This window comes from Electrophorus electricus, chromosome 17, assembly GCF_013358815.1.
Source record: "Electrophorus electricus isolate fEleEle1 chromosome 17, fEleEle1.pri, whole genome shotgun sequence".
In the NCBI taxonomy this organism is placed as follows: Eukaryota; Metazoa; Chordata; class Actinopteri; order Gymnotiformes; family Gymnotidae; genus Electrophorus; species Electrophorus electricus.
In genome coordinates, this window is record NC_049551.1 from 2,760,236 (window position 1) to 2,783,271 (window position 23,036).

Here is a 23,036-nt window from a genome sequence, read left to right on the forward strand (position 1 = left end):
GCTTCAACGCCACCTGCCCTCAAACACACACACACACACACACACACACACACACACACACACACACACACACACACACACAGAGATTTATTCTCATTCTCATTCTCTCTCTCTCTCTCTCTCTCTCTCTCTCTCTCTCTCTCTATGTCACCCCCAGCCCACATATTGCTGTGTTGAGGGCATGTGAATACCAGACGACCATGGGAATGTGCCTTATGGTGTTTAACCCCATAAGTCATATTTGAAGCTGATTTATGTCCTTTTTTGAGAAAAACATCCTCTTTTCAGTATGACAGGCTACATGTCTGTTACAGAACAGAAAGACACCAGGAACATCAGAAGCTGAAACTGCTCGACTTTTAGGCTGTGTTAATACATATGTTCCTATAATAACAGATGATTTCATTTAAACCAAAGTAATACTCAGGGTAGTAGCTCAGACCAATTACCACTCAGTAACCTTTAAATGTCTGATTTTTAAAAACCATATTAGTAAATACAGATCTGTCATAACTGTACACCTGTTTGTACTTTACTAATGCATGCTGTAATCTATATTCTAGTACATTTACATCTGGCACCAGCAACACACTAAAACTAAAACTGAAATCTTTTTTTCTGTGTATACAAATGTTTAAATTGGCTCTGGATTCTGCAAGTTGCTTTTTCTCTTTTCTCCCTGATGCAAATGAAAGCAACCTCTCTTCAGAAAAATGGCTCATCTCAGGATTTTTAAATGTAGCCATTCATACAAAAAGCCAGTAAGACATTGAAGACAAAGCACATTGCCTGTGGAGGTTAAAGGCATCCTTACTGATGTAACCCTGGCTCCGCGGGTACCAGACAGGATAGAGGTAGGAGACAGGGTGACCTCTTCAAATTTGTGCATTCATTCAGAGATGCAGGGACCAATAGTCTGAAGAACCACGTTTTTCTGTTATTTACTTTTTACATTACATTATGAAAAATATGTTGTAGGAGTAAACAAACTGATTTAATTCGGAGAACTGTGCCACTTGTCACAAAACAGAGGGAACAGGTAAGTTGTGAGTGGCTTTGGATAAAAGCATCAGCTAAATGCGTCCACCTGAAGAGTTTAATGGAAGTAAGGAAAATGAAACCGAACATAAACATACACTAACTAAACCAAAAAAACCCAATGTAATATACAATGACTGACAATGGTCATAGGACTAAACAGGGCTTATATAATGCTAAAAACATAATGGCACCCCAGGAGGTGTGGCTACTGATGGACAACACAGACCATCTGGGGGTGGCGTGGACTGACACCAGCACGTGCTAAAATGGAAGAAACAAAGTCATGTCAGTACACCAGTATCTTTCGGCAGTCGACGGCCCCGTAACACCAGTATTCATTTGATCTTTGGTCTGGTGTTTGTTTTCCTTTTCTGCACATTCATTTTTCTATGGGAGACAAGTACAGGATGAAGTGTCGCCAAAGAGTGGGTGTTTGTTTGTGCATATGTGTGTATTTTTTGCACTTGTGACCCATAAATCATTGAATAGTATTAGCATTTTTCTTGACTGTCATTACTGGTGCAGGGGTTACACCCTCTGACTTTCAGAGGGGCCTGTTCATTTTTGTGTGTGTATGTGTTTAAAAAAAAAGCATGAAACAAACCAAGACGACAACATCTCTACAGTGGAAGACTCGAGCTGGGTTTCTTTTTCATGTGTATGTTTAGGGATGGGTCAGTGTTTATGTGAGATAGGGAGAGCTCCTATAAGCATTCACCAGTTTTTTATTAAATGTGTTTGGGTGTTCATTTGTAGCTGTTGCTGTTGCTGTTCTTTTTGTGTCGGCGAGACAGTTCCCTCCAACAACCATAACTACCTTACACTGTACAATCTCTCCCACAGGATGTCCAAAGCCATGCTTTTATTTCAGGGTCTGTGGGTGTGACTATTAACATCTCTTTTATGTATAATTTTTGGTTTAGGTTTCTATTCAGGGATATATTAGCAGCAGTGAACTCATGAACTGCTTTATTGCTGGGCAGTGAACTCACTAGCTGCTTTCTTATTGAATTCCACAAAATGTGACATGCGGCTTTGTGTTTCTATTTGCGTGTCAGAAATAATACAGGTGTCCAAATCACAATTTGATTACCACAGCCTATATAATGATAAACGGCACACTGTTAAAAATGCATGAATATCAATGGAAGTTCACTTGTAGCATTGTTGTGTATGATTATACCTACATTATCTAAATGTATTATTAAGGCAACATTATTTGAATGCATGATTGTGGTCGTGTTATTGGAATGTGTGGTTACACCTATCAGTGGCATGCAGTGCATAATTAGAGTACCCCTACATTACAAACCCCCCCAAAAATAAAATTACACATGACCTTAAATTATTGTTTGGATTCTAACATATAGCTTGGCAGCCTTCAAAGTGCAACTATTGTTGACAAAATGTAGTGTAGAATGCAGAAAATGGCAAGGATCCTACAGGCTAGGCCCAGTGGTGAAATGCATCCTAGAAACAAGAAATATCTAAAGTACCGTATATGAATTGGTTGATTTTATTTTATTTTACTGTATTTATGGAATATGAATGTTATTTTTTGTCAACCTTTTGTTACCTTTTCCCTGAAGGGATAGAAGGGCCTGACTGTCTCAGTGGTGCTCAGTCATGTTATTTGAATATATGGTTATGGCTGCATTAGCGGAATGCGTACTTAAACCAACATTATCTAAATTAATCATTATGGCTTTATTATCTGAATGTGTGGTTACGCCTGCGTTAACTGAAGGTTACCTAAATGTCATAGATGCATGATTGGCTGGTTGTTAACACGAGAAAAGATCTGTGAGATGGGAAGGAACAGCAAGTTGGGGTGGGCTGTTTGCTCGGCAGAGGCAGCAGAACCTTCAGCACACCTACATTAACCATTATAGTCACGGCCATGTTATCTACAAGTTCAGTTAAGCCTTTGCTATTTGATGGTTATACCCGATACCTATACAGAGTTAATGGATAGCTGATGAGTAGCTGTATACAGTTGATGGATAGAAGTATAAAGCTCATAGGTTGCTGTAGAGATGATGGATATTTGACAGAGTTGATGGGAAAGCCAATATGCACTTATACACAGTTGACAGATAGTTGATGGATATCTAACACTTATACAGTTAATAGATACCTATATGGAGTTGATGGATAGCTGATATACACTTAGGCCTGTATACAGTGGATGGATAGCTGATGGATAGCTGTATAGAGCTAAGGCATAGCTGTTATGACCCCCATTATAAAGATGCCACAGACTGCTGGTTTTATTGAGCTACTGCCATGCATTTATTCTCAGTGCCTTGCAGTATTGCACTTTAACCCATATTGCCTTGATAGACTCAACAACTGACTACCATGGAAGTAAATACACTGCATTGGACCCCTATAAAAACAACACTGAATAAGCCACTTAGTACCAATTATAAGAGTGTGATAGAGTATAAACAAAAAAGTTATTTCATTTTTTTTTTTATTTGCGCATTATTATTACTTCTAATAACAATGTAAAATTTTATTTGACACAGTCAAAGTTTCGGTTCTGAATTCCATGTTTGCTCCCTATGTAAGTTCATCATTTAACTGCAAAAATAATAATTAAAAAACATTTAACCTCTGGGATTTTACATAAGGATTAAAGCCAAACATTAGCTAGTTTTTAATCACATGCCAGTGTATTAGACTTACATTCTGCCTACTCTGGGAAAACTGGGTCTCTGCATTGGCTATCAGGTCAACACTGATTCATTTACCCCCTATAGGGAAGAAAAAAAAAAAAAAAAAAAGCCTACAGTGAATTTAAAATCTAAAAGTCTGAAAAACAGTAGGTCATTTGTAAGAGTGGGGAATAAATACACATCATACAAATCGGTTTATATACTGTATATTTGTTTTTATATATTATCTTGATATATAATATATGCAGATAGATTTCCTTCCTTTTAGTACAGACTACTCTGATAGTCTACTTGTCTTTTTTGTGTTTGCAGTGAGTGTAGAACTGGGACCAGTGGTGGGCCAGACCCTGTTCTCAGTTAAACCACATATATTCAAAAGTGATACACTGCAAATTCTATGGCTGATGTTTGAATACTGTGGTGGTGCTCTTTTAAACACAGTAGGAGGCAGTGCTCTTTGCAGTTCACAACAGATATATTTATAACTTTATCCACTCAACCATCCTCTTAACTGTAATGCACTGTTACATTTTTTATTTATTTATTTTTTTGCAGGAAATGCATCTCACAAATATCTTAACTCTCAAAATCAGTGTTCTGGTTGCTTGTGTGGTCTGAGAAGTGGTGTGTTAATTGCTTTTACAATCTCTGAGTATAGTGTTGTATTTAGTTATATTTCATTTGATTCTTTCTTGGTGTCAGGTCTTTATCCCACACCAACTCACTGCTGCATGTCCAACACTAGGTGGCGCTGTAGCGGCCCCTACAGCCCCTGGCCAAGTCAGCCATAATTACAGAGGTAGGCGAATGTGCATGGCCGCGCTGTTGGGGCGGGCAGCCAACAGATAGATGGCGCTCTCGCACAGGAATGTATTCCACGTCACTGGCCTGAAATAAACAAAAAGGTAGAGATGAAGCATTACAGCTCAGAGTTGAAAGACACAAAATATCAGAAAGAATGGCAGAAAATACTGTCTCACACACACACTCACACACACACTCACACACTCCCACACACACACACACACACCTGTTGTCATATTTCTCCATGGCTTTGTCCCTGCTCTTGTCACTGCCTGAGCTGGCTGGACTGCTCTCTGATATCGGGCCTACGTGGCTGATGCTGCAGGAAAGACGACGAATGAGGACATTGTTCATCCATCCCAAAAAGGTGAGCCACTGAGCACAACCCTGTAGCAGCAGATGGAATTTCCCTTTTGCACTGCCCTTCCTTTGCTTACCCACAATCTCTCTATATTACTGTATAGAATTACAATCAATAGCCTGCAAAGAGTTCAGGACAAACAAAGTAGATAGTAGCAGGTGCCAAACATCCAAACAGGCTGGTTCACTTGGGCAAGGGTCCCATAATATAGTATCACAGTCAAATATTAGTAATGGACTAATTTTCTGCATCATTGATGTGAAATCAAATAGCTAAAGTTGTGCATACATAAAAAGCTCCTGTTATAAGGACTGCTGTGTGATAACTTTCTTTACTCTCTGACTGTTTCCCAAGCCTGCATCATCAGGAATAGACACAGTTTGGTGGTTTTCTTGTGCCAAACACACCTGACTCAACAGACATCTGCCAGAGCAATAAAACCTTCATCAGTATGTTAGAGCACAGAAAGCACTAAAATATGCAGGCCAGGGCGACTCCATTAGCAGGACTTTGATGACATAGTGCGCACTTTGATAAACCACCTTAAAAGCCGTTATACAGCCAATATGATCATCTTTGTCCTTGAGTTGATTTTAATGGGCACAGATTAGAATGCAGTCTTATGTAGAGGGTAAAGACACATGCAGACACATACCTCCAGTGCCCATTTAAACTGACAATAGATTTTAATAAAGATTTCTCTAAGGAGTACCAAGTCCCTTCCTTGTCTGATCCTGATAATGTGAGGGCTGAGTCTGTCTTAGCTAATTTAGACAAAGGTCAATAAAGAAACTCTGACAGACCAACACTTCTTAATGATGTTGATGACGATGATGACGATGATGATGATGTTTAGGGCTAGATGATGTGCTCCCCTGTTTGTTCTTTAATAGAAATCTTTAAAATTAACATAAACATTGTTAGGTTTGAATAAAATATAGAAAATGAGGCTAACTTGTCCTCTTTAAATTTAGTTAGCAATTTTAGCCATTTCAGCTGAATATTATTTAATAATAATTTGATAATACTCCTCTGCCAGTTTATAAGGTAAATGTTAGTCCACAGGTTCAAGTTCTAAGAGGTGGAAAAAGTCCATACGGATTGCAACTTACCCCATATTCATTACAGGAGAACACAATCCGATAAGTCTGTGGGGGAGCAGATATGGAGTAGCCACAGTGAGGATGGGAAGATAGATGACGGTATTGAGTGAGCAGAAAGAATCCAAAACAACTTCCTATTTGTTACCAAGCATCCTAGCTAGGCTGTACATGTTGTAAGCTCATCTTGTTTCTAGTCCAGTCTGTAGGTAAGGTGGAAGGAGCTATTTGGGATACAGCCATAGCATTACATGCACATTATTGACCCAAAAATAGCAGATGATGCAGTGAAACATGGTTTCGACTGACAGATAATTAGACATTGTTCACTTTGCGATGATGCAATATGCATAAACACTTTCCTATAACGAGAGGAAAATTAAATACATTGGGCTGGGTTTCCCAAAAGCATCATAACAAAGAATTTTAAATGCTATATATTCCAATATTACATTGAACAATTTTCCGTTAAGGTGATCTTAATATTACAGTGCTTTTGGGAAACGGAGCCCTGTTTAATTAATGCCATCATACTCAAAGAGTTCTGAATGTTCATTATATATTACTGACAAATAGATTAGTTGCAGGGAGGAGCTGGAAATCAACCAAATAGTGTAATTATATCTTCACAGATAACAGCCCAACACATCGTTCTGTGGCTTCCATGTGGCTTTAAGCTAGCTGACAGGGAACACCCAGTTGTTCCTCCTTGACTGACTGCGTTGTTTCTGTTTAGCCTTGTTCGTTACTGTTCAGTATTACATGCTTGGAATCCTCCGCCGTAGCCGAACTTTGTTTTAAAAAAATATTCTACATTATCTCCCAGTGCACCTAAACATTAAGTCAGCAGCTGATGAATCAACAGCAAAAGAGATATTATAACTACAATTTCATCGATGACTCCACAACATTTAACTTTTGCTAAGAGCAGCCACAGACGCAGAGGATGCTGTTATTCCCTTAAAAATGTCCACACGTCTGCACATTTACTGGTTCCCAAAACAGTCGGGCAGACGATGAATGGCATTGATTTACATTTAACATCTTACGCTGGTTGTTTAAGTGCTTGTTATGGACAGTAAGTGAAGGGAGAGAACAGCCCTTGGCTCAGTGACCGCTGGGACTACGGGTTGGCCAACCTGACGCTGCAGGACTGCGACTCTCTGCTGAGCTTGTGGAACCAGGAGGCCTGGACCTGCTTACACTCTCCTCCTCTGATGATGCCATCTTTGTCCTGGTCCAGGCTGTGGAAGGTGGCACGCGCCCGGTCGCGCTCTTTAGCCGTCAGCAGACGCACCAGTGAATTCTGGAGGCAAAACCATAACGGGTTGCCAAACACATGCATGTCAAAAAATGGCTGAAATGGAATTGGGCTTCAGATCCTTATAAATAGGCAGCATAAAAAGTTTCCTCTGATTTATAAAATGGATATCTTGATGATTAATCCTGCCAACACTCAGAAAAATTTAAGTCTACTGTGTACTGACTGTCATTACCTGTGTGCGAAACTTCTGCAGTATGGACAGGGATTCATGGTACAGGAAATCCGACCACTCTATCTGGCCTTTCTTGTCGGGGTCGAGGGCCGCGAACTGAGCCAGTACCTCCTCTTCCTGTTCATCAGTTAGATCCTTCTCAAACAGTTGCTTGGATACAAAGTGCCTGTACTGTAGGAGCTGGTCTGAGACGAGACAGGATTCTACGACAGGACAGAACACGGGACCCCAGCAGGTGTAAGCCCGAGAGAGAGGCAGACTATACCACCACTTGCCACACAAGCTTAAGATTTCAGGATCATTTCAACTAATTGTGAGCATTGAGGCACCTGGGATGATCTTGCATTGTTTGAAGGTCTCCATCAGACTGTACATCTCTTCTTCAGTGAGCAGCAGGTTCACATTGTCCTGAGACAGTACATGGGATAAAAATCTATTTATTACAAATTACTTTTCCCCCGAAACTGAATTTAAATGTTCTTTGTTGGTGAGTAGTATAAAATGTGTGTTTCTTGCTGCATGTCACTGCTTAAGATTATTGCTATTATTTGCTTCTCTGTGTCATGAGCCATGTATGCTATATTTGTGTCTGATCGGTGTCGTGATAGATGTGTGGGAAGTGAGCAATAGAGGGTGCTATGGGCAAGAGAGGATATGGGTAAAACAGTTAATTAAATGAATATTTGGGGGGGTTTTGCAAAAGAAATATGCTACTGTAGTTTCACCCACTGATGGTGGAATCTTTTTTCACAGGTTTATTTTATAACCATTACAAAAGTGCTAAGATGGCTGAATAGTTTGGCCAAGACAACGCTCCACTTGAGAAAATGCTGCCTGCTTTACAGCAGAGCAAAGGAAACAGGCACATTTTGCATCTACCATATGTTCAAAAAATGGACTGGCAGTACCATCTACATGTTCTAAAATATCAATATAAAATCTATGTATTTGTAATGGATTTGTGAAATATAAACCACAAATCTACTGGGTCCCTGTTGGCAGGTTAGCTGATTAGCTTGCTGGGTTATTATAAGATCAAGCACATTTCAACAGTGTTCTTAACCCCAGTGTTAAATCCTGGAACCTGGAGCACTGTACATTTTAGTCTTTTTACTTTTCCCAATGAACCAGACTCAGCTCATCACTTGATGACTAAAGCCAAGACTTTAAAATGCATGTGTTAGAGAAACGAAAGCACTACATTACACAGTTCAGGTTCTCACAGTCCAGGATTAGGAAACAATTAAACTTAAACAAAAGTAATAGAAATGTAAGGTAGTAATGCAAGTTAAATGATCAGAGAACAAGGTTTTGTAGAACGATCATCCATACTTTTTAAATGCTATAAATGTATCATTATTAAGTCATCCTCCTCCTCTCCCCTTCTCCCTTTACCTCTCTATCCATTTCTTTGTAATACAAGTCAATGAATAGACCAGAATTGGAGTGTAATTATCTCATGGGCTAATTGAACTCTTAAAAAAGCCTGATGAGTTTGTGGTGTGTGTAGGAGGAAGCTTTCGGAGAGCAAATGCAGGCAGGTCCTTTGATCTCAGAAGTCACTCTTCCACAACCAGATGCATCGTTTCCCTTCAGACTGAGGCTTTTAAAAGCATTTGTGCCCAGGGCAACAGAGATGCGCGTTTTTATCGGTTCTCCTCAGACCCATTTCAACAACAGTGCCAGAGCTGAGGGTGGGGGAGGAGCAGGAGTTGGGGGGTTAGGTTCTCCTGAGGCACCGATTTATCTCACACTTAAACTGTAACCGCTAGCGGTTCCGGCTAGTAAGATCTAAATTTGAGATGTGGTGGTAGAGTCGGTATTTGGGGCTAACAAAAAGAAGAACACACACACTGACAGGCTTTTTAAAAACTAAAATATTAAAAGAGAGAGAAATAAATTGTGGTGGTCAGTCAATGAAGCAGGAGCAGCTTATTGTATGGGAAGCAGGAAGGCCTAGGGTTTAGTGCTAAGACTAGGACTGCTGGTGGGGTCAAGGGCTAATAGTAGGGTCCATATGAGTTGTTTTTTTTTATTATTTGTCTAAATTTGTAATAATAAATAAATGTAAAAAAAATATTAGGGTCTAGGGTTTTTACATTTTTGGCCATATCACCATTGTGAAGAGATGAATTCCTGCTGTTAAAAGCCTTTTCTGTTTTCTACAGTCATTGATATCACCAAAGTGAGCGTGTCTGCTAATACCTGTTAAGACTTTTCTGGAATGAGGGAAATGTTTATTAGGTATATTAGGGCTGTGGCAAAAATGCCATGATTAAATATGTGAAAAAAAAACAGCCCAGTGATGGTGGCAATTAATCATTCAGGACCTTCAGGTAACAACTCCTTTGGTTTTTTTTGGTTTTTTTTTTTTTTCCCACCAGCTAATTTTCAGTGGTTGTACTTTTGCTGAAACAAGAGAGTTGGCAAGTTTTATCCTTTTGCTGTGATTTTACAGTCGGCTGAGCCATTTGTTGCCAGCCTGTGGATAAATATTATGATCCATTGTAAACCTTTTCTATTATAGACCTGGAAATACTTTAAGATTACAACACACACGTGCGAGCACACACACAGCGGATTAGGCAGTAGTGAGACAGAAAAGCTTTGAGATGAATCCTCAAAGGAAATGTGTGAGAAATCAGCCATAACAATCCCAAACTGTCAAATGCGTCCAGTATGTGGCGAGTTAAAGTTGCAGGATGCTAGCTTGAGGTTAAGGGTTATTTGTTAAGGGCTGCTAGCTTACAGCTAAGGGTTAGCTTAACCCTAACCCTTTGTTGGTTCTACAGGACAGTGGTAAGAAGCTGTCCTAGGATCTCTGGAAAAGTGAAATGTGGACAGTTGTGTCAGTGAATGTGACGGTGTGTCAGTGTGAGTGCATATTTCCGTCGGTGTGTGTGGTGTGTCTATGCATGCAGGTGCATTAATAGTGAATGCGTGTGCAGACATTCATTTATTTATTCATTCATTCATGTGCGTGTGTGTCTGCGCATATGTATGCGTGTGTGTGTGTGTGTGTGTGTGTGTGTGTGAGTGTGAGTGTGTTTTGCACGTGTATGGAGATGTCCTTTTTACAGTCAGACTGTCACAACAAAACAATGCTTCACACTCTCCAACAGCACCTACAAACAGCTTAAGCCTCCACCCGCTGTGAGGGGTAGATAAGCAATGTGCTCCAGTCTGACAGGCCTGTCTACATGTTAGGCTCCTCAAACCACCAGCAGCAGCTGCAGGAACCTCGCTGTCACAGGAATACCAACTTTCCATCATGGCCTGATGATCCATTCAGGATCATTTGTGATCCTTCCAAAGCACCACACTAAGGGAAGCTACATTTCAAAAAGGTACCACTGATTTTCCAAAAAGGAAAATAACTAAACAGTGCATTACTACACAACAGGGTTATGATGTAAAAACACTATAGGGAAAACACCATCTGAAATATCATTGCCTGGTCCCTGCAGTCTTAGACAAATGAGGCTTCTAGGAACTATAGCCCTGCAACCAAATGCAGAACCAGAACTTTTAGAGCTTGGAATGCCAAACCAACAACATCCTATAGAACCTTTATACCAAAGAATGCCTTGTTAAGCTACCATTACAAGTTAAAAGGGGATACATGTAGAATTTAAGAAATAACAAATTAAGAACTAGAAAAACTTATGCAATTCAATGGGGAGTTGAAAATGTTTAATGGGTGCAACATTGTTTTAAAAATATTAACCCATTCCAGAGAGGATGTGTGTGTGCGCGCAACAGTATGAATACACGTCATTGTGTCTGTGTGTGTGCAGTCAATATGGACTTACGCAGTAGTAACAGCTCCACCCAGTGGTAGTGTGAGCCGTTTCTCTCATTTCCTGCAGGGCATCAGCATGCAGGTATCCGATCTCCCGCAGACAGCCGTCATGGAACACCCTCGTGCAAATCCGGCACGGGAACAAGTCGTCTGCCGTCCATACCTCACACACCTCGCACATTTCGTCATTTACAGGCTGGTTATGAGAGAGAAAGACAGAGCACATCCATCTGTAGTAGCACTTACAGATTACAGTGGAGTTTACAGTGGAGGCTACCGTACAGCCAACAGTGGAGGTTACAGTAAAGTTTACAGGGGAGCTTACAGTATAGCTCAGGCTCTCATAAGGGTGAGGAAGAGAGAACTTGATTTTGACTCAAGTGCTCATGGTCATTCATTTCTAGCTAGAATGAGTTCAAACCGCTAGGAGAGCGGTGAGGTTTGGTTTTAACCCTCAGATGGTCATACACTGAGCAGAAGGAGAGCCTGAGGCTTCAAATGGTCATGACTCGATGGACAGTGACATATGTCTCCATTATCCTGCACAATGGATCTAAGCTGAAACCATGATTGTGAGGTCATTCATTACAGGTGACATTTTGTACTTAATTTGCACAGTCACAGTACAAGGGAACTGAAAATACAAACATCAAATTTTCCAAGTGATTTCATCAAGCCAAATGTCCACGTACTACTGAAATTGTAGGCTGCAGTCCAGTTGACACCCTCACATTCTCATATTCCAGGTCTAAGCAGTAATGGCCACTACTGTAGCACTTTCAGTCACGAGGAGCCTCACACTGCCCATCCCAAAAAATAAAATTTAAAAAAAAAAAAGAGTCCCCATTGAGTGAGAAACTCTGACCAAACCAGACAATATGTAGTCATTGCATTCAGGTTTTTTGGGATTTGAGTGAGCTGAGGAGAAATTTTGCTTGATAACTTCAGCCTCACATGAACTTGACCCCCATATTATTTTGTATTTATGTGATCGAACTTTGTGGTCACACAAGTCTTCCATTTCCAAAATAAAGCAAGTTCTGCAACTGGCATTCACAATCCTCATCAGACCCACAGTAATATAATGAATAATAACAGAGTTTTGATCAAGCTGCATACAGTTTGTTATTATATAAACACCGTTATTCATCACTGGCTCCTCAGAGTCTGTTTGACTATATTCGTTTGGGCTGTAAAACACACAGTGATGCTTGTCTTCCCCTTGATATCATACTTTCAGAGTCCAGATCCCCATTTAAGAAAATTTTATTCTGTAGCTTTGCAGTTGCAGTCATGAGTAATGTGCTAATTTGTGTATATTTGTTTATTTTCTTTAGCTATTTTAACATTGTTTTAAATATAAGCATTTCTTTATTGTGACGCATTTTGTAATCTTGCCTTGAAAAAGGACCATATACATAAAGCTGATTGACTGAGCTTTCATTTTTGTGTTATTTGTGCTGAACCGGCTGACCCTGGTAATGTCTGCTTCATTAGCATCTCCGTTAGCCTCCCGTAAAAAGCCCAGAGAAGAAAAAACCTCTCCTCACTCTCCCCCTGTGCTCTTCATCCCAGCATCTGACGCTGAACTTCTGCCATATTTCCCATGGCTTTGTCTGTGTCATGAGCCATGTATGCGGTGTGGGATAAGGAGGATTTTAGTCCTTCTAGGGTTTATTCCTTCCTCTGCGTATTCACGTACAATAACAACCAACGAGCTTGACCTTTTGCACAGCGGTGCATGAAAGGGCAGCAGTGGCTGAAAGGTGGAGAGAGCTGATCATATTCTCTCTCTCTCTATCTCTCTCTCCTCCCCTCCCTCCCTCTCTCCTTCCTTCTCTCTACCTCCCCCCCTTCTCTCTCTCTCCTCTCTCCCTCCCCCCCTTCTCTCTCTCTCCCTCCCCCCCTTCTCTCTCTCGCTCCTCCGCTCCCTCCTTCTCTCTCTCTCTCTCTCTCTCGCTCCTCCCCTCCCTCCCTCCTTCTCTCTCTCCCTCCCTCTCCCCTCCCTCCCCCCCTTCTCTCTCTCTCCCTCCCTCCCTCTCCCCCTCTCTCTCCCTCCTCCCCTCCCTCCCTCCTTCTCTCTCTCCCTCCCTCCCTCCCCCCCTTCTCTCTCTCTCCCTCCCTCCTCTCTCTCTCTCTCTCTCTCGCTCCTCCCCTCCCTCCCTCCCTCCTTCCCTCCTTCTCTCTCTCCCTCCCTCCCTCCCCCCTTCTCTCTCTCTCCCTCCCTCCTCTCTCTCTCTCTCTCGCTCCTCCCCTCCCTCCCTCCTTCTCTCTCTCCCTCCCTCCCTCCCCCCTTCTCTCTCTCCCTCCCTCCCTCCCCCCTTCTCTCTCTCTCCCTCCCTCCTCTCTCTCTCTCCCTCTCTCTCTCTCTCTCTCTCTCTCCCTCCCTCCTCTCTCTCTCTCCCTCCCCCCCTTCTCTCTCTCTCCCTCCCTCCTCTCTCTCTCTCTCTCTCGCTCCTCCCCTCCCTCCCTCCTTCTCTCTCTCCCTCCCTCCCTCCCTCCCCCCTTCTCTCTCTCTCGCTCCTCCCCTCCCTCCCTCCTTCTCTCTCTCCCTCCCTCACGCCCACCCCCCCCCCCTCTCTCTCTCTCCCTCCTCTCTCTCTCTCTCTCTCTCTCTCCCCCCTTTCCCTCCCTCCCTCCCCCTCATGGACATCATCCAAGTAGGATGCCGGCATCCGAATGGGTGTGTGATGAAGGTTTGGAAGGGTGGGAACTTTCTCTCTCTCTCAGTCAGGGTTTCTCTTTTCAAGCAGTCAGAAATGGTCACAGTCACCTTATCTTTCTCCTTCACTGCAATGAGTCATCCTCACTGTTAGAGTCCAATTTCAGGATTTCATTTTTTCCTCCTAAGTGACTACCATCACCTACCCTCACTGATGAGAACAGAATTGATCTCTCAAATGTAGTTAGCTATATTTCATGCATGATTTAAAATCCAAGGAAAATATGTAAACTTTTTTGTCTAAATATTAATTTTCTCTTTCTTAGAAGCCAAAGAACAAGAATGAAATGTTGCATGCTGCCTAGCATATGTTTTTTTTCTGGGCCCCAACACTGTAATATTCACATTACTGCAGTAAATACACATTACTGCAGTGATGGTGCTTTTGCAACCTGTTTCATAACCATCCATTTGCTTTCAGCTCTCCAGCCAAGAGCACAAGGCCTTTATCCCCAACTTCAGAAAACCCTCACAATAAGCATGCCCCCTCATAACAGACAACAGCAAAGTGAGAGGTGCCTCTCGCTCTGCTCTCCACTGACATTTTTCCACGGTGAGAGCGGCGCAGGAAACAATGAGACACAGTGGAGGGCTGTCATCCAGCAGGCCAGTGCGACAGAAACAGCAGCTACGCTGATGTCAGCTGCAGTGACCCGAATTAATCAGCCAGGATCTGGATGCTAGCAGAGCCTGCCTGCTTTTTCTCTCTCTCTGTATGTGAATCCCACTCCCTCTCTCTATCTGCAACATGCTCTCCCTCTCCCTGCCTCCCTCCCTCCACAACTCTACCTCTCCCCCTCTCTTTCTCACTCAGTCCGGGCCTCTATGCAACCCACAGTCTGCTTGGTGCCAACAGCATGACCAGATATCCTAAGAGGCTGAAGATTCTGCTGTCGGCTGTTCATAGAATTTTCCCTTTTAACAGAGGGCTCAGGTCCACATGACCAACTCCCTGAAAGCCTCAAATAAACCGAGAACACACACTCACACATGTACACACACATTTATTTTGGAACCTTGTGGGGAAAAAAATACCTGGGTCATATTGCTGTAGGGTTAAAAACGAGTGTGTAATACTCTCGCTACAATTTAAAGATGGTCGTTTGACAAACCTAGCCCTGAATGATTTGCTTTTTTTTTGGGAAGACAGCGGACTGCATGGAAAAAGAGTGTTCACATGTGTTTTACTATGATTATTTAAATCGGCTCTTGTCAGCTTCTGAGACCATGCACTAGATGATATGACTCTAGTATGAAGGCTCAGTGTATAACATGGAAGAGCGCAAGTCTGTTTGTTGCCATGGTACCCCATCCAAGATGATAAGGCTCATGTTTAGAATGTGACTTTCTTGGAAGCTTTTGCCATCTACTAGTAATCATCGCTGCTGCTGTTGATTTTGTCATTACCTGTTCTCTCTGGTTCAGCTCGACCTGCGCAGGCTGATCGTCGTTCACTTGCCTCTTCGGTCGCACGAATGCCGGAGGCGTGAGCTGATGATCCTTTTTTAACTCCTCGGGCTCCACCCCTTTGCCATCACGTAGGCGGCCCCATGCCTCCTGATTGGCTTTGTTCTCCTCCTTGGGCGGAGTGGAGGAAGGTCCTGGTTTTCCGTCCTCCTCTTTGTGTGTGGACTCGTCTTCTCTGGGCGGGCTCTGAGGCTCGGCGAAGCCCTCTCTGTTCTCTGCACTCTCGTGAGGCTGGGCAGTGGTCGGCTGGTTCTTTAAGCCTTCGCGAAACGCGGAGACTACCGCACTGCATTTCTGCACCTTCTCCACCTGCTGCTTCTTGGACATCAGTACACCCATGGCTACAACGCAGAGAGAGAGGAATCAGCAAAAGACCTTTCTTATGCAGTTCAATCATCTTTAGCAGTTGGTAAACATTCAAAGATAAAGTGCTTAAAAGGAATTGATATACAAAATGGTTAAATGCATTGTGAGGTGACCTAGCAAAACCTACAGAGTCTGACAGAGCAGATGTCAGATGGCCCATACGAACTAACTTAAGACTATAAATTCTCTCCAGTAGGCAAGGCAAGGAGAAATCAGGATCAGACTGTCGAGCAGGTCAGGAAACAGAGTTTGTGGCTTTAAGCCTCAAGATTTAAAAGATGAATGTGAAGTCAGAGGGTTAGTTAAGGAGGACATGAACAAAAGCAATAGAAGTGAGTTGAGTCTTCAGTTGTATTTCCTGTCATATTACCGTAGCTAAGTACTGCGCAGATTACACCAGCACCTGACCTTAACAGAATACAAAAGGAAGTGGTTTGGCTCTGTTAGTCAGTTATAGTGTCACAGTGTATACATTTCTAAAGTCATATTTTTTTTTTCCCATCATGGGAACACTACAAATGATGTAGCTAAATACACCCTCTCCCTAATACTAACATGCGCGCACACACACACACACACACACACACACACACACACACACACACAAGCTTTTTGGGACTGCAGCTGAAGCAATAGAAGCCCTTATGCCATCACAAGAAACTGTGCACTGAACAGCTGTCATTACTGCTTACCAAACCCCATTAAACCCCCAAGCAGAAAAACATGAAGTACAACTTAAGCCAAATGATCAAACAGCACCACATGAGTATAGTCTGAAGCATCCCACCTGGCCAAGTGCATCTGCGTCAGAGCCTCACTAATATAGTGCTTATAGCAGCTGAGGTGAACTCTGAATTGCGGTCTCCGTCTAAGACTCATTTGAAAGAGGTTGATGGGTAAAATTTTATATCAATAGAATGCAAAATCAGTCAAATATCCTGCCTTTGTCTCCTGTGACTGAAACTGACAATCCTGGACCCATATTTATTCAGCATGTCATAGCAAGACGGCTCATCTGGGATTTGCTCTCATCAGCCAAAAATGCATTCACAGATGTGACCAGTTGAAGTCCTGTAACCAAAGGTCTTTGCCAGGATTTTGTTCCGACAGCCAAAATTTGGCAGAAGGTAGAAATAATGTGTGAAACCAATTGTGCAGTATGGAATACTGGCACAACTTAGTATAACGCCATGTTCAACAGGATGTAAACACTGACACCAGATCCAAGTCCTAAGTCATGAGATAGTTAGACCTTTTTTTTTTTTTTTTTTTTTTGAATTACCCATTTCAGTTGGACTGTGTCTTTCACCATTATTTTGTGCAGCACTCAGCAATCACAACTGATTTATTACTGCTGGCCCTGAGGCATGATTTTCAGGTGTGTGTGTGGTGTGTGTGTGTGTGTGTGTGTGTGTGCACGCGCATGTGCGTGCGCGTGCGCGTGCATGTAAAAGAGAGCTAGCCTCAGTAATTAATCCTGATCGTCTGGTGTAGAAACACCAACGTGCTGTCGTCCTCTGCAGGATAGAGGGATGTCTGATTTTTCAGTCAGCTGAGAGACACTGTGATCTGATGTCTCTGCCGGCCAACTGCCATGATTCATGAATCAGCATGTTTGATTTAAGCAACAATCAATAAACTCTGAAAACACTGCAGCTCTGTCCTCGTAAAGCGTTCGGAGTAGACGCGCTGCTTCAGGTCCCGCCTTACTGAGTGAATTACAAATAAGGGTTGTTACGACCCTGTCTAGGTGGTGAAAACCAACTCTATATTTTGTAATTGTTTTGTTTAAATTAACTTACATTTGCCAACAAGAGACAGCTCCCTCTGCAGTTCAACATAAGGAGCTACAAGAGGCTCTGTGGTACTTGCTAGCCCTGTGATTGTTACACAAATACCATCTCATCATCTCCCGACAGATTGAGTCTTCCTGCTGAATATTCCCCCCACTGCTACTAAACATCATCCCCATCTCTTCTGTTCTCCAGTGGGAAATTGCTTGATATCTCTGACGCAGAGGAAGATGACATTCTGAGCCATCCCTATGAATTTTAAATGGATTTAATTAAGGTTTGGGATTTAATTATTTTCTTCTTTACTGGCAAGGTTGATGCCAGCATATCTGTCAGTGCTTTCATATGTGAGCTTGGCAGTGGGGTAAAGAAGAGAACTGAATTTTACCGGTTCCTTTGCAAACTATTAGCCAAATGCTGAGTTGTAAGTGGCTGTCAGATAGACTCTAATATCACAGGCACAATTTTCAGATCAGCTTTACACTTAAGAGAGTATATCTGTTGTCACCGAGGTCACACGCTGCAGAGATTATGACAAATGTGGTGTGATCACCGATTTCTGAGACCACGGGAACAATGATTTTCTACGCAACTATATCAAAAACCATGTCATTAAAACAACATCTGATGTACCCACATCAATAATTCTGCCTGCTGACATGATTATTCACAACAGTAAACACTGATTAAGTGCCTGAGTCAGTCATAATGAACGTATTTAAATGACTGATTAGAAAAGAGAGCCAATGAACATACAATGAATCATGTAATGAAGTGTTGGCTTCTAGACTTCTGGAAGCAACACTTATGCACAAGCAAAACATCTTATGTAAATATTTTCACTAACATGATCATGTTTCCTTGTGGAGTTTGTTAAAAACATAAAAATCAAATAAACAGGACTCGAAGTACTACATGTTGGTGTAATGACAAGTGATTAAGTAAATATAATGTTTAGAGACTGACTGTTAATCTTGATCGTTTTCAATGTAATTTTAAAATGAAAATTAAATTGCATTAAACAAAAACTTTTCCAAGCGACTCATTTATCTATACATTTTCCATCTTTGGCTGCACTGGATGTTAGAAAAGGGCTCGATTTCCTATAATCCCTTAAAGGACATGGTTCCTTTGGCAGCCAGCTCACCCTGAAAATGTTAATTCTTGTTGTTTAATAAAGGATTTGTGGTGAAGGGGGAAAGATGGCAACATTGAAACAAATTCCGGCATTAGGAATTCCTGATCCTTCCACTGACTGGCAGTACTGTGACTCAGCTCTACCAACTCCACCTGTGGTGCATACAGACCTCATATCGATATTCGATTAATAATAATACAGAAATCATAAGACTGTACATTTATCAAAGCTGTATGCTTAAATTATGTTCATTTCTATTACCAAAACACCACTGCTTTGTCTGCTTTATGGTGGAAAATGTTTTACATCTTTCTTTGGGACTGAATCACATAGCACTTTAAAGTGCCATGTGTGTGCCTGACCAGCGTAGTGAAACAGTAAAATGTTTAAGTTGGTTTTATGAGCCTTTAGCAAATCTTGGAATCACGATCACTAACATCTCCCTGCCATCTGAACCTCACTGTGTGCCTCTCACTGAGGTGGACAGAATATTGATCAACACAATGACAGTTCAGTCTACTTTAGCCTTCCTAAACGAGTGACCTCAGCACAAACCTGTCTGGTCCTGTTGAATTCCGGATTAAACATCATCAAATTGGTGAACACAAAATAATGACTGTGTACTGAAAAAAAGCAGTCACTGACAAACAGGCTGGAAAGGATGATGTTTCATCTGGGTTTAAAAGAAGGAAGCATTTTGGGTCAGCCCCATTCTTTAAAGAGCTTGCTTTTTTGTCTACTTCTGGAAACATCATGTTAGACAGTATTTTATTTTGTGTAAAGTTCCCCTTTGTGAAACCATTTTTAAATTGTGTGTTCCTGTCTGATCTGACTGAGCAGGTAGTGTAAGGTGTTAGCAACCCCCGGTCATGGGTTTGTTTACCAGGGAGCACAGGTACTGTCATGGAATTTGATCTTCAGAATATAAGAACTGGATATTTAGAATTCAATCCTGAATCTAGGAAATTGATCTTTATTGGTTAGTGAGAATTCCTGAGAGGTCTTGGGACACCTTGCTCTACAATCAGTATTCAGCAGGTAACCAGGGACTGCAGTGGAAGGTCATTATGGATTATTCCAGCCTGCCTATTCCACAGAGAATAACTTCCGTTTTACCTGATTATTCCATAGAGAATAATTGGCTTTAAGAGTTTGTGCATGCTGAGTCAAAGCTGCAGCAAATACTGTCCCAGGTCACATGTTTTTTTAAGCAAAAGGTCTCTGTGTTGTATCAAGCTTTGGGACCTTGGAGCAGAGGGGACTAGTAGGCCCTTGATACTGATATCCCAAGTCATGCTGTCAGGATTAAGATAAAGGCAGAAACAACCCCTTGGTGCTTATCTGCTTGCTTTTTCAAAAGCCGATCTAAAATGTGTGTTGTGGTAAGGAGCATCTTGCCGTGACAGAAGCTTTGCTGCTACATGTAGCCATCACCGTAATATTGTTTCACACAGCATCTCATGGGACTCCTTTACATTGCTGCTCTGCACTGACTGGAATCCCAACCAGGCTCAGCTTTTCTTTGGTCCTCCTGTAGGGCAGAGCTCTGTGAATGAGGAAGCTACAAAGCCTGCATTCTATCCATGGGAACAGTTTCCCATTGCTCCCAGCAAAAGCCCTGGAACTAATCACTCTAATGAGCTCACGAGGCTCTCTTCTGCCAGTGCACAAGCACAACCACGAACACCCACCCCACAACAAACCCAGCCAAGCGAAAGCCTGGACATGGTGAGTGTTCACTGAACATGGTCCAGCTCTCACTGAACATGGTGGATCGGGACAGTCATAATCACATAAGCTCAGTGCTCTGTGCCATATTGGCTTGTACCAAAGAACTTGGGCAAAATATATGAGAGTAGACTAAACCTGATGCCCTTTCACCCCCAGCCCCTCCATATACCTGCCCCTGTTAAGTATATACACATTGTCTCTCCGTTTCAGTTGCTGCCATCAACATCTTATGCTACGAATGAAGCTCACTGGCTGACCGTGACACTGGACTCTCATGCTAGCTTAAAGGCCCCATGGCTCACAGAGAACATGGAAGAATTTGAATGTAAATGAAGTGTGCATGTGTTGAGAGTGCAGCGGGGGGGGGGGGGGGGGGGAATGCTGGCATTCAGTTTCTGTCAGGCACAGAGCTGCTGCCAACCAATGGAGACGGAGCAGCTCACAATGGGGATTGTGAGCTCGTGCAGTTCCAGGAGATGAAACAGAGCATCTCTCTGCATTCTGGAATAAAATGTGCAATGAGTTTGCCCGGCGTTAGAGGCAGGCAGGCAGAGATGAGAGAGATTTTCCGAGTGCTGCGCCGGGGGGCCTGGGATTCTGGGGATGAGCAAGTCGTGGCCAGCACCAGTGCTCCCAGCAGAAACAAGACCAGGGACTGTAAAAAAGGACAGGCATCTCCCAAGAAAGGTCATTTCCTCTTCCAACAGAACATTTTAGTGTGGGAGAAGACAAGCGAACTGGCAGAAGAACACAGGCAGCATTTATGATGACAGCAGGGAGAATACAGAATAGCTCTTCCAATGATGGTCATTTTTCAGCCAAAAAGGACTTGCATAGATTTGGTAGAAAAGAAACACCAGATATGTTTAGCTTGTCTGTCTGCTTGGCACTGATAAATCTAATAAAGAAAGGGACAAAATCAGCAGTTCTCAAAGCAGATATTTAGTTCACATGATTATTTACATACTGGTCCATAAACTTTAACCAACAAATATATTTTGCATTTTGTTGTAAAACCTTAGACTTTGTAATTCCTCTGTTACTTGTAGAAGGAGAAGGAAGTTTATATACTGTGCATATAGACAGCATATTTCAAACATGGTGAGACATCAAACGTTGTACAAATGACGACACGCTTCACTTAAAATCGTCCCTCGCCATATAGCCAACACTAATACCGCATCACTGACCGCATCACTGTCCACGATCGGTCCGAGTGTTTGCCTGCGCCCAACATAAAATACTTAGAAGCAGGATCACAAGCCATTTACAGTCTTTAAAGACGTCGGCTCGGATGCACGAATATTTTACCAAGATAAATATCTGATATGGCACACTTACCTACGCGCAGTGAGATCCCAGAACATATACTTAGGATGTGATTACGCACATATGACATAGGAGGCTACGTGCAAGAATACCTTAAAGATAGAGTTTCTTGCGGTACGGTCATTTACATATACAACAAGACCAAGCCACTTAATTCGACTCAAAGGTGAAAGTTACTGGTTGTTTTTCAGAGAACTCTACCACTACATGTCCGATTTTATTTGTGAGAAGGTGATGCACGAACTCGTTTGATACCACGCGAAGCTCATCCACACCCTTCTGTGAACGCTGACCTAAATCTCGCGAGTGGGATACACATTCTGTTTTTTAGAAGCGAAAATGAGTAATTACACCCTCGCTCGAGCTAAAACCGATGCATGACTTCTTGAGCTTCTGGTATTACTACACGCGCGCAGTGAGCAGCTTGTATTGGGACGCCGATGCAATTAAACGCTTGTTAAAACTGTGCAAACTGTGCAATCACTGCACGGTCATTGCGGATGCACAATATTTCCGAAATGTCTCTGCAGTTTCAGTCGTCAAACGTAAAAAGCCTCATGCCGATTTGCGTCACAATTTTGCAGTTTATACTGAGACATACCTGGAAAGAGGCACGTCTGTACTCCCGGACTTGAGTCTCGCTTTCTCTTTGTCTTTTAAGCACTGCAAATCGGCATGTCACAGCTCCGGAAGGGTTTGTGTGTCTGCTCGTGACAGTATACCACACACTAGTGTGTCTTCGGTATAGCCCAGTTTCGCCAGTGGACCGCACAGAAGCAAAAACGCATCAAGACCCTTTTAAAGTTGACCGTCCAGCATCAAGGTCGCTCCGACCGGACAGCTCCAGTGCTGAATTCTTGCGTCTCTCGGAGCAAGTCGGCGCGTCTTTGCTCTGAGAATGTGCTTAGGGGATGCCAGTAAACAGAAAACAATAAAACTTCTGTAGAGAGGGCTGCGCCTGCCGTCTAATTGCTCCACGGAGTACCAAAGCTCTTCGAGTTGCTTCGATGGAACTTGTGAGCAACCTGCAAAGTACGGCTCTTAATTGGTCAAGATGACGCTTTTCAAATGACGTTCGCAATGAGAGACGTGGCTAATGAACCAATAACAACACAGTGAACCAGCAAGGGACACACAATAGCAGCAGCTTTCGAGGCTTGAAGAGCTAAAACTATCGTAATCACTTCTTGTAAACATAATCATGA

General features: G+C 42.4%; 1 protein-coding gene across 3 annotated transcripts; it reads right to left on the reverse strand.

Annotated features, from left to right (window-relative positions):
- Nucleotides 1–3,912: 3,912 nt before the first annotated feature.
- phf24 (PHD finger protein 24) lies at nt 3,913–22,830 on the reverse strand. Of its 3 annotated transcripts, none has more exons than XM_035535262.1 (9): nt 22,433–22,830; nt 15,415–15,815; nt 11,296–11,481; nt 7,813–7,891; nt 7,484–7,686; nt 7,127–7,293; nt 6,000–6,035; nt 4,753–4,845; nt 3,913–4,610 (listed from the first exon to the last, which is right to left on the reverse strand). In XM_035535262.1, exons 2-9 carry the CDS (start codon nt 15,811–15,813, stop codon nt 4,514–4,516), a joined length of 1,260 nt encoding a protein of 419 aa, XP_035391155.1. In that variant the 5' UTR covers nt 15,814–15,815; nt 22,433–22,830; the 3' UTR covers nt 3,913–4,513. The 3 variants fall into 3 exon arrangements, with proteins under 3 accessions (XP_035391155.1, XP_035391153.1, XP_035391154.1); XM_035535260.1 differs by lacking the exon at nt 22,433–22,830 and adding an exon at nt 21,844–22,043; XM_035535261.1 differs by lacking the exons at nt 6,000–6,035; nt 22,433–22,830 and adding an exon at nt 21,844–22,042.
- Between the last annotated feature and the right edge of the window lie 206 nt (nt 22,831–23,036).